Below are 12,453 nucleotides of genomic sequence, written 5' to 3'. Positions count from 1 at the left end.
ATGGTTTAAGGTTATAGTGCAATGAAAAGGAGGGGGGGGGGGGGGGGTGTAGACTGTAAAAGTCAGAGTGTTAAAATCACCTGCTCCAACAGTCAGATGTAAGGTGGCCTTACTACGTCCGTGTGTGTTCTGGGCCTCACACTGATACTTTCCACCATGTTCAGCTGTGATATCAGTGATGGTGAAGATTTGTCCTGATGCTGTTGGTGAGTCCTCGTCCTCCTTGTACCAGGTGTAGTTAGCTGCTGGGTTAGCATCACTGCTGCAGGTCAGAGTCACTGAGCTGCCCTCCATGATCTCACCAGAGGGACTCACTGACACAGAGGGGGGCTTTGGAGCGTCTGGTGTAAAACATGCAAGATCATGAAATCAACTCAGAAATATTCATTAACCAAAGTGAAGAACTTTTCATTCTCTGGTTTTAAGTGCTTCTTAAATATAGATGATCATTATTAACCCGGGGCGCCAACACAGACAGAAGCAGGAACTGAGGGTTTTGTTTTCAGCCTCTTTGTGTGAATGTACAAAATAACTCAACACATGAACCAAACTTACTGAATATTATGTGAATATTAACGTTTCAGCTGATCGGTCAAAGGTCAGAGGTCAAGATGAGCAAAGATTTGATCCAAAAAACACATATTCCAAGATATTTCCACAAATAGCAGAGAGACTAAATCATATACTGATCAGAACATTATTCCCCATCTATAATGATAGATGACTTATAAGTAATGTCACAAAGAAGTTACAAATCCTTAAAACTGCCTTCTGCTGTACTCCTGCCTCTAATAGGACTATAGAGACGACCTGAAGCTTATATAAATTGAAAAAATTATCTATGATCATGAACAACAGAGGTTTTCACCACAGTCCGTTCGTTTGTTGTTTGTTGATTTTAAACAAGATTACACAAAAACTACTGAGTCGATTAGCATGAAACTTGGAGGTAGGATGAGGAACGGGTCAGGGAAGAACTCAGTAAAGTTTGGTGTGAATCCAGATAAGGGGGCGGACCCAGTAACCTTCTGTAAGGTTGTGAGACAGTGCTGGGTTTCATGGACATGTGGATGTTTTCTACTCACACTGGACGTCTAAGTGTAGAGACGTGGAGTTGATCCGTCCGTACTGATTCTCAGACTTGCAGGAGTAGACCCCGCTGTCCCCAGAGCTGATGGAGGAGAGACGATAAACACCCTCTGGTCCTTGAAGCAGAGCTCGGTTCTCCTTGTACCAGGTGTAGTTAGCTGCTGGGTTAGCATCACTGCTGCAGGTCAGAGTCACTGAGCTGCCCTCCATGATCTCACCAGAGGGACTCACTGACACAGAGGGAGGCTTTGGAGCGTCTGTATGTGTAAAAACAGAATGATGATAACAGATGACCGACATTGTGTTTAACATTTGGGGACATATATGATATGATGTGTTAAAGTCAAAGGTGTTCAGGTGAGTTGAGTCACTGAGTTACAACAGCAAAGTTGTTAAACTGACACAGGTAAATTCTTCTTGTTGTTAAATGAGAGTTGTTTTCAATGATTTCCTGTTGCACTACTGTTTCCAGACTCCCCTGAATGTCCACAGATTTCCAAACCATATTCCAGTTTGTAATGTTGACTTAAACATGACATATTATGACCCTTTTCCACAATTAGACAGAGTTTCTTCCTAATAAAACGTGTGTTGGGCCAGAGCCCAGCGGGGTGCCACCAGACACTGGAGCCGAGAGGAACAAAGGGTTGTTAAACTTTGGGCGGGAAAACATCCTCCTGCAGGCTCAAGAATCTCCCCCTGGTGGTGGAAAAATGTTCTGGGAATGCCTTGGAACCCCCGCTGATTTCCAAGCCCAGCCCACTCAGGTCCAGCTCTGACACTCAATTGGCTTAAAGCCAGCATCATCCTATGACCAACTCCTCAAGGAGGAGGACCTCTCAGGTAATTTAAAAGCCCATGAACCCCAAACATCGCTGCCATTTTACCCTGCTCTGAAGACAACACCAGGCCCCCTTCGGGGCCTCCCAGCTGATTTAGTTGCAAAAGGGGGCAACCAGAGTTATTTTCTTTCATTTCTTTCATTGTCTTTTATCTCAGTCGACGTTTTTATTTTCAAAAGGACTTTTGTTATTTTAACTTGAAGAGGCCGCGCACAGGAACTCGCTCGCCGGTCGAGCATCACAGACTTTCTTTCCAAATCCACAGCGGCGTTACCGCTGATCATCCCTGCAGAAGAGACGAAGCTGAATTCCATTCCAAGAGCAAGAGAAGTTCGCTCGATTCGGCCCAGCGCTGATCTCCGTTGCAACCACGAGACCCACCGGAGCACCGCTTAAGAGGCCAGGACACTGATTTTGTTTTCCAGGAATCCGCCCGTTCGCACGCATCCTGGGGTTTAACGAGACATTCACTGGACTCCCGGAAATCCGCGCCCCACGCGCAAGCAACACCGCGGAGGTCACAGTAAGAGGCTTTATTGTCTGGGCAGATGTTAATCTAATACGTAGCGTATTGTTTTAATACTTGAACGTATTTGTTTTGTATGAGACCGCCGAGTCTCTAATGTTTAGCGGCGATTCGCCACTTCCGGTTTCCGGTTACGGCCTTGTGCCACAGTTTTTAAGCGCCGTGAGCAGCGTCTCCAGCTCATTGTGACCGTTTGAACAACTTTAAAGAGACTTTACCGGTCAAACCTCAGCACACAACGCCACTTGGGTGCTGAGTGGTAAAGTAAATGTAACTTGTCTCTGACGGTGCTTTTAAGAGCTTTGCTCTCTCCTTGTATTCTCTCTCTCTCTCCTTCTAAACCGACCTATACACACATCCGATCTGTATTTAGAATACAGTTCATGTAACATAGTTAAATCTATATTCAGAGAGGCTGGACACATCTAGAAGCCATGCGGCCGAACGTCAAAGCAGAGACAAAGAATTCTCTTTGTCTGAAAATCCCTTGGTGCAATTCATGTGACGACCACCAGTGTGAGCTCCGGCCACATGGTGACATTAACATAGACTCCATTTTGAATAACGCAAGTTAAACCACCATTTTGAATCTATTATTGCCACGCCTCCTCTCTCCCTCTCCTCCCATTCTGGCTCTAAATTCATAACGGCTCCGCCATCTTGTTTTGTAGTCAATCCGCCATTTTGAGAGTTTTTAGGCCTTGATTCCACGAATCATGATCGGCCGCCATCTTAGATGTGACGTGACTGCGTCATCGCCACGCCCCCTTCTTTTTCTCTCTCTCTCTCTCGCTCTCTCACACACACACACACACACACACACACACACACACACACACACACACCCACACACACAGACACACAGACACAGAGACACATTGATAGATACAGACAGATACACACACACAGATACACATAGATGAATACATGTGTTTTTCTAAATTGTGATAAGCGGCTGCTGTTGTTATCTTTGAAATATGGGAGTTTGTTAAAATGATGAATCATTAAATAACACTAACTTTATTTCACATGCATACACATAGACACACACACACAGAGAGACACTTTGACACAGACACACACACACACACCGAGACAGACATACATAGGTAGACCGCCGGTTTTACATGTATTTTCTGAATTGTGATAAGTGCTGCTGCTGTGTTTATCTTTGAAATATCGGAGCTTGTTAAAATGATGAATCATTGAATAACATTAACTTTATTTCCCCTTTTTAATAAATGCTTTTGTAATTAAAGTATCTGTAGTCTGTGATTATTTGTGCATATGTATGTGATTGCAGCTGGATTATGATTGCCTGTGCTCGAACTTAGTAGCCTTCACTGTTAATTAAATAATTATTAATATTAAATATTGAGATTATTGATTTGACATTTATCATTATGAGACTGATATTTATAGATTGTATCGTTGGTCCCTGTAACCAGGGTGGTGCCCCGCGACAATAAGCAATGATTACAGATTTATATTATTCTTGATTGATAATTTTATTGTTTTCATTAATTATTTTAACTATTATTAATGGATAACCGTATCATTTCTAATTAAATGTGTTACATTTCTTAATTAATAGCTTTATCATTTTTGATTATTTTTAAGAAATAACTGTTATTTTAATAATCATATTTCATGATTATTAATAATTAGCCAACGTCAATTCTACTCCTACTATTGCACAACACGTGTGAAGAGCCCTGTTCAGAGTGGACTGTTTGTGGGCGTGTCTCTTAAAATGTTAATGATCCACTGCTCCCCCTGCTGGGAGGTGTATGTGTGACGTGTGCACAGGAGCAGGGTTTTGTTTTCACCACAGTCTGTCTGCTGAGAGCTGTTTGCTCGTCATGTGAATGTGCACAGTGAAGGAAATATCTTTCAAGTTTACTGAGGATGGTGAAAGCTTTATGGATGTTTTAAATGACGCTGGGTGGATTCCTCTTTGTGCTGCTGATGATCTGACTGTGAATATTTATGGGACAGAAGTCAAACGACCGATATCTGCACATTTAAAATCGAAAGGACAAAGAATGGTACGGATTCAATATCTCTTCACTTAATAACCTGTGTTTCACTCACATGTCACAGTAATAGAGATGTTTGCTGAACTCCTTCCCAGCTCATTCTCAGCTGTGCAGTAATACTCTCCAGAGTCTGACGACCTGATGGAGCTGAGGACAAATTGTGTCTCTTCACTGAGACGTTGAACTTGTTTATCTCCTCTTCTCTTGTACCAGGTGTCTTTAGCTGCTGGGTTAGCATCACTGCTGCAGTTCAGAGTCACTGAGCTGCCCTCCATGATCTCACCAGAGGGACTCACTGACACAGAGGGAGGCTTTGGAGCGTCTGAAGGATAGTTTATATTAACACACAGGATGAGAATACAATCAAAACAATCTCTTTATTATTTGTTAAAAGTTTATATTTCAATTTATCCACATTATTGTAGCTTCATGAGGAGTAAACTCACACACTGTAGGAGAAGGGAAATGCTCCTGTCCTTCTATAGCACAGTGATAGCTGTCTTCAGCATCAAAGTGTCGGAGGTGAAAGTATTTTTTTTGTCCAACAGGTTTATTGTTATTGTACCAAACGTAGGAAAGATGATCAGGGAGCTGACACCTGCTGTGACAGGTCAGCTCTGTCCAGGTAGAAGATGGATTGGCTGTTGATCTCTTCACATGTACCTGGAGCTGAGGGTCTGTTATGGAAGTAAATCTGTGTCATCGGGATTTGAAACAAAAAAGACATTGAATTTCTAGCACTGAATATTTATGCATTGAAATTATGTATTTGAATGTTTTTCAACGTTTAAAATTCAACCGCAAAAAATTCAACCTCAAAAAATTCAAGCTCAAAAAATTCAACCGCAAAAAATTCAACCTCAAAAATTCAACCTCAAAAAATTCAACCTCAAAAAATTCAACTGCAACATCCGGGGATCCAAGGAGGAGCAATCGATTCCAGATTCAAGATCGGGAGCGTGCGTCAAGCAACGAGAGCGAGCGGGAGTGACCGACACCAATGCAGCTTTGACTTGTCAGCTAGCACAGTGACTAGCCATGTCCAACAATGGTGCTTCGGTGAGTGTTTAAACTCTTCTATATGCCATCGGTGTAGTTTGTTTCTGTAAGATGTAGTAATAGACAGCTGACATGTGTACATTCACGGACTTTATTGGACATAAACTAAGTGGAACTTAAACGAGATGACGTTCGGATTTTTTTTTTCGAACGGGCCAGTGACTGGCATGGGTAACGCCAGGATTTCAATTTTGGATGGGCCACTATTTAATAGGAAAAATGATACTTATTATATGATCCCTGCCTGACTTGTTTGTGTTTATCTGCTGTAGACGAGCTTTAACAGCGCGGTGCGCCGCTCTCTCTCCCGTTAAAAGTGAATGTCGCTCACCCAGCTCTCTCTCTCTCTCGCTCCACTGTCTCTCTCTCCTGTTACTACATGTGTTAAACCAAATGCACGAAAAGCCAAATCAAATCAGAAATACGTAGACCACTTCTTTTTAACTCGCATACATATTTATTTTCATCAATGCTGCCTACCACACAATCAAATCCGAACATCCCTTCCTCTCTTTGGAAAAGACGGTCGGTCGGTGTCGACGTCGGGACACAATATTGCTCTGATGTTGCATGTCGAAGGTGAGTTAGCTTCAGCGTTGTCAGAGCTGTCAAAGCGTCTTGGTGTAACGTGTCTCCCACATACCTGGGACACCGTTCTCCACCGGCGGCGTGAGGGCAGAGGACGGGCACGGCTGGGCTGGGGAACTTTATTTTGAAAGGTTTCCCGGCCCTGTCAGCTGTTTTAAGACACGTCACACCAAGACGCTTTGACAGCTCTGACAACGCTGAAGCTACAGGCGCAACAGTAAGGACAGGGCCGGTCTTTCCTACAGGCGACATAGGCGGTTGCCTAGGGAGCCACTCAGAGGGGGGCGCCAAAAACTGCGCCGAGCCAAAAAATAAAAATATATATATATATTTTTTTTTTTGCTAGGCAGAGTTTTTTTAGTAAATTAAAAAATTTTCCAGGATTGAGCGGCTGTGGAGAGACTTGTGGGTAGCTGTAACAAGCATCTACTACGATGTTCTCCACTACCTTGAAGAAGAGGGCTTCCTCAGCATCGACAACATTACACACCTCTTCTGCTGCCACTTTGTGTTCCTCCCACGCCTGCAGGATGACCTCGATACTTTTCGCAGTGGTTGGGACAATCATCCCATAAGAACTGAGAGCCAGATGACCCCTAACCAGCTGTGGATGCTGGGTCGTGCACATCACCCAATTCCTGAGCCAGAGGTACATGCAAAATATAATGTGATTTTAATATGTAGTGTGGTCCACATGTGTAAGCAGTTCAATTAGAAGCCAAGAGGACATATTGAAAATGTGCCTACTGTTTATCCACATAATACTGCATGAAATTTCAAATTGTTCTATTTGTAGGATATGGACATTCCAGATATTGAGTGGGAAAACAGTGGACTTCCCCATGATGACCACTCAAGCATCATTGTTCCAGATGCAGATTGCCCGCTGACTGATGAACAAATAACATCTTTAGGAGATGCAGTTAACCCAAGAGCTGCATCCCAGTCCTTTGGCTGTGATATTTACATTGCCACTGTTCAGTTCTGTGAGCAATTTCTTTCTCTGTAAAACAACTGAATTGAGAGCAACAAACTAAATGGATGTTGTCAAAGCTTTGATGTAAGCACTGATTTAGCCCTCGGGCCACATGTTTGACACCCCTGCCTTAATGGCTGGGCCACTAAGGACAGTTAGTCAGCAAGAGAAACAGAATTATCTCAGCAACCTTACCTCCACAAATCACATCAAAGTAATATCTTGAAAAGATCTTTAATTTTAGTCCATTACTGAAAAATGTTTAACTGATAAACTGATTTTGTTTTATGAGAAATTGATTTCTCATGTATTGTTTGTACAAAATATAATAGCAAGAACTTTTGCACTTTAACTAGATCTTGTATCCTGTGACAACTGACACAAGATACATTTAGCGCATACTGTACCTGCTGTACCGGTTCCCAAACCACCACATAATCATATACAACACACAGTTTTAATTTGTGTGCTGTAAGGAAACGGGAGGAGAGTTTTGAGCTGTTAAAAAGGAAACAAGATACAATAGATTCAGAATGACTTAGCTACAGTACTCAGCTTTAAACTATTTTAGACTCTCAGAAGTTATTTGATTTGTCATATTTCATTTCATTCCAGAAATGTTCTGTTATTTGTTTGACATCTAAAGGAATGAGCCATGTACCACATTTTTATGTGAAAGCTGAATATCGGCATTTGTTTTGTAATTCTGCAAAGACTTGCATCTTCTTCAGCTGTAACAGTGAAACCACTACAGTCAAGTCCACATAACTCCTGGATTAATGATTTATTTGTCTGCAGAGATTGTTTATAATGAACATGTTGCCAAAAACCTCCTGCAACTTTATGCACACCACCATTGTATGTGTGTGAAATTGACATTTGTTTTATTAAAACTGCAAAGGGCATTCAAGCCCTCCAGATGTAACGGTGACAAAATAAAATCCGTTAACGTTTAAAACTTTTTCAACCTCAGATGTGTCTAATGCCAAAAAACAAGCAATATCACTTAATCAAGTGTATCAATTTGGTGAGGGCTGGCCAAGTATAACAATTCAGCCAACTCTTTAAACATTAATACTTGTTGCATAACAGTCAACATTTTTAACAGCCAACAAAGTTACATCAACATTTCGTACAAGATCAAATCTTGTCTCTCACACAAGGCCAAATCCTGTTTGGCAAGAGCAAATACAGGCCTGAATGTCACTTTCAAAAGATTTATAATCTTTGTAATGCCCTGGGATGCGTAAGGTCTCGAAGCAGGTGGAGGCTGTGGGGTATCGGCCCATGACTACCTCTACAGAGGGTCTCATTGGTAGAATCTCCCACCCGGTCCAGAATTTGACCAGATTAGTCAATTCAGTTGGTGTTGCTATGGAGGAGATGAAAAAATTATTGAACGATGAACAAATCAAATGACAAAAAAATATATAATTTGACTTTACTTATCATTAGGGTAAATGACAGAGCCTGGCATTAACAGCCTATACGCAATAGAAGAGAAGTCTAACTCTTAAGATAAGTTGTTAAAATAAAAGTCATTTTTAGAATGAGACCAGTTAGACTACTGACTATTGAGCTAAAAACAGCAAAATGACAATATTAAAAAAATCCACCCACAATGTGCATATTGAACATTTAAACAGCCAAGTAGCCACTTTCAAATGTATTTTGTAAACCTACCATTCACAATGAACTGTTGAAGATAGCCTGTCATGCGGCATCTGGTGTCAACTGAATAATCGGCATCATCATCGTCATCCTCACAGGGCCAAATGATTCGCTGAAGAAGTACCTGCATTGAAAATAACATAAGAGAGCACTGAATCATTTTTCTATTAAGGGTTCCCACACATTTTCCCCAATGAATTTTCAAAATTTTCCATGAAATTTAAATAATGTTTTATCCCATTTCCATTACTTTATTTAAGTATTTAAAAATAGGCAGGCCTATACATCCATCAAAGGGTGCAATAATGAGACTGTTACTCCGGGAGAAAGAGGAGGAGAGGAGGACAAACAACCAAAACAGTATACATAAAAAAAGTTTTGAAAACCATTCCAGTAATTCCAAACTATTTCCAGGCCTTAAAAATAGTGTTCTAATTTTATGACTTTTCCATGAGTTTCATGTTTATGAGAAACTTGTACATCTTTATCATCATTGTATTGCATATCACTTTTGTAGGTTTTGATGATACATCAGTAGTTGGTACTTTTGGAAAGTTGATGATTCAGGGAAAGGGAATAGTATGTAGGAACACATAAATATTAAGAACAAGCTTGAACATGGACCATAATAGATGCTGACCAGGTATGAACTGTAATTGGCAATGGCATAGTAAGAAAAAATTACAAACATTACAAGATCAGAGTAATAAAAAATTACCTCAGGGCTGATATTCGCACCTCCCTCTTTTGGGAGAAGCAAGGCCACTGTGTCAGGTCGTTGGGTCAGCATTGTCCACATTGAGGTTTCTTTAAGACCTCGTCGAAACTGTTTTATTTGTCTTGTGACACGGCCGATCACCTGTTAATAGTAACATGACAAAGGGTATATCCCATAACATTACTCATCCTAAAGCAATCTCAGAGTAAAATATTAGAAAAACATTATTTTCAAGAAAATAATAACATTTAAATTCATCTGTTATGTTTATATCCACTAGTGAATAAAGTTATATGATACTGTCCTCATGCTCACTGATAAACCTAATTTGCATTTATTACTGACCATCCACCAACTATTATGTTTCCAGGAAAATAACTTGTCACATACATTTTACAACATCATCCATGACAGTTTGTTTCCTTGCAAATGAATCAGAAAAAGTGAGCAACTAACTTTGTCAGACAGATAAATTTAGCAATGTGCATATTACTCAGATGATAAAAACAAACAAACTTGTAACTTTTGGAAGCACACATTTCTTAAATTTTCACTCACAGCATGGATCAGAAGCTTCTCAAAAATCCATCTCCTGTTCTTCTCGGTAAGGGATGGGAGGTCCCAGGCATAGGCCAATTCCTGGACACTTCCTGCATCCTTCTCTGACAGTGTGGATTCCCCTTCAAGCTTTAGACAAGAGGCAAAATAAGTTGTTAGGCGATTAAAAAAAAAAAGTTGAGTAATGCCAGGTACAATGTGCAGTATGAGTTGGCCAAATATAAGCATCACTCATCAAGGACAATGGATACACAATGCACAGTGCACTGTTCATAAAATATAACATCAAATAAATAACTTTATTTGTATAACATACAAGCCTGATCGTTTCTCTTATGTCCAGGTCTGGACAGTCCTCCAGTGTAACTGTGGCAGTTTCAGGACTACCACCAAGTAGTACATGGACAATAGCAGGGCTGAGTCCAGCCAGGCATGGTCCTCCATGAAGAAAAGAGTGGCCTACCATTCTCCCAGCCACCATGAACATGTCACTTTCAACCAGAAAGTGAGAGGCTGAGGGGACTAAATGTCCAGGCTCTCCTTCGAAAAGCCGTGTAACATTGGCGTTTGCTGTTCAAGACATTAAAAACATTAAATGACAACAACATGGTTTTTACTATCTGTGATGGACTGGAGACTCCAGTTCTCTACAGTACAGCTATTATACATTTGATAGAATTCTTTGAACATTCAGGATACAGCAACACAACTAAGATATGACAAACTTGTATAGTTGTTATTTAAAATAATTTTATGGGGGGAATCTTTAATATGCTACTTAGAATAAACATTAAACAACAAAAAAAGAGGATGCCATACAGCTAACATACATACCAAAATGTATGCAAAATCCAGACTTCAGCTTTTCGATGCATGTTGAGAAAAAAAAGCGGGTTACACCCTGGCCAATAGCAGTATCTCCTGTAACACAAGGTTTGGTTTGACAGAATAAATTAAAAGAAATACTTGGAATTATTTTGGGGCAACTGAAAATTGATATTGGAGCAACCTTGAAGTCTGGAATTCAGAGGTCGTCCCCATTCCACATTAGGTTGCTTGTAAAAGGAGATGAGGGCCATGTCCTGTTCAGCCGGACTTCTTCTTAAGTCCATGCTGAGAAGTAAGGGACTCTCCATTTTATGCATACGGAGATAGTTGTCCACACACTGAGATATGGCCTTGGTGGGGTCACTGGTTGTTAACCACCCTAATAAGAAAAAAATATGTTTTTTATTATTCATGTTTGACTGTAAAGATAGCAAAAAAATTGGATTCGATTGGACTCCAATCAAAAGCGAAAGCCATTAAGCCTTACTTTGACATAAACAGTGTAACAGTAACAGCGCTACACACTGTAAAGTAAACAATATACTATCGCGACCCGCCTGCAAGACGACGCGCAGGTAAATTAAACACCTATACAGGCGAATGTAGCCCCGCCCACCTAGTGCGCGAGTATCCATCCTCACTGCCCAGCGGAGTTTCAAAGTTTTACCAGTCTAAGTAGACAATCAAAACAACACAACCTGTCTCAATGACACTCGTGGTGATCAAGCGAAGCTTTAGGAGCTAACGTTGGTGACTCTAACCCACTACTAAGCTGTAGAATACAGAATGAATGCAGCAGCAATAACGACACGGAGCTTTCAGCTCCTCATCCAGACTACACCTGGCATGTGGGCGGACGTTACCCCCAAAGAGACAGGACGGGGTGCAACTGCTCCCGTGCCAAACGTTCCACCTGAGTGCTGCTGTCATTTACTGATTTATCTTATGAAACTACTTAAATTACAGTTAAAGTAATTAAATACATTATTTTGCACCATACCACATATAGAAGGGGGCGCAAAAAAACTCTGCCTAGCAAAAAAAAAATATATATATATATTTTTATTTTTTGGCTCGGCGCAGTTTTTGGCGCCCCCCTCTGAGTGGCTCCCTAGGCAACCGCCTATGTCGCCTGTAGGAAAGACCGGCCCTGTCCTTACTGTTGCGGCTGTAGCTTCAGCGTTGTCAGAGCTGTCAAAGCGTCTTGGTGTGACGTGTCTTAAAACAGCTGACAGGGCCGGGAAACCTTTCAAAATAAAGTTCCCCAGCCCAGCCGTGCCCGTCCTCTGCCCTCACGCCGCCGGTGGAGAACGGTGTCCCAGGTATGTGGGAGACACGTTACACCAAGACGCTTTGACAGCTCTGACAACGCTGAAGCTAACTCACCTTCGACATGCAACATCAGAGCAATATTGTGTCCCGACGTCGACACCGAGCGACCGTCTTTTCCAAAGAGAGGAAGGGATGTTCGGATTTGATTGTGTGGTAGGCAGCATTGATGAAAATAAATATGTATGCGAGTTAAAAAGAAGTGGTCTACGTATTTCTGATTTGATTTG

The 12,453-nt window shown here is 41.3% G+C and overlaps 2 protein-coding genes across 4 annotated transcripts in view; both read right to left on the bottom strand.

Moving 5' to 3' along the window:
- The window catches only part of LOC128436855 (sialoadhesin), a 129,848-nt gene that overhangs the window by 22,245 nt on the left and 95,150 nt on the right, over nt 1–12,453 (bottom strand). For all 3 annotated transcript variants that reach the window (XM_053418753.1, XM_053418750.1, XM_053418751.1), the window contains 3 exons: nt 4,552–4,818; nt 1,086–1,346; nt 81–341 (listed from right to left, as the gene is read on the bottom strand). In XM_053418753.1, the coding sequence (XP_053274728.1) occupies nt 81–341; nt 1,086–1,346; nt 4,552–4,818 (789 nt within the window). The remainder of the gene's footprint in view (nt 1–80; nt 342–1,085; nt 1,347–4,551; nt 4,819–12,453) is intronic.
- Nucleotides 7,889–11,032, bottom strand: LOC128436861 (G2/M phase-specific E3 ubiquitin-protein ligase). Its single transcript, XM_053418761.1, has 6 exons — nt 10,901–11,032; nt 10,383–10,636; nt 10,067–10,195; nt 9,509–9,649; nt 8,803–8,914; nt 7,889–8,491 (listed from the first exon to the last, which is right to left on the bottom strand). The coding sequence occupies exons 2-6, from the start codon at nt 10,551–10,553 to the stop codon at nt 8,274–8,276; spliced, it is 771 nt and encodes a 256-aa protein (XP_053274736.1). The 5' UTR covers nt 10,554–10,636; nt 10,901–11,032; the 3' UTR covers nt 7,889–8,273.

Source organism: Pleuronectes platessa, chromosome 3 (genome assembly GCF_947347685.1).
Source record: "Pleuronectes platessa chromosome 3, fPlePla1.1, whole genome shotgun sequence".
NCBI classification, from domain to species: domain Eukaryota; kingdom Metazoa; phylum Chordata; class Actinopteri; order Pleuronectiformes; family Pleuronectidae; genus Pleuronectes; species Pleuronectes platessa.
The sequence above is the reverse complement of the archived record's forward strand: the minus strand, read 5'-3'. Positions and strand labels throughout refer to the sequence as shown.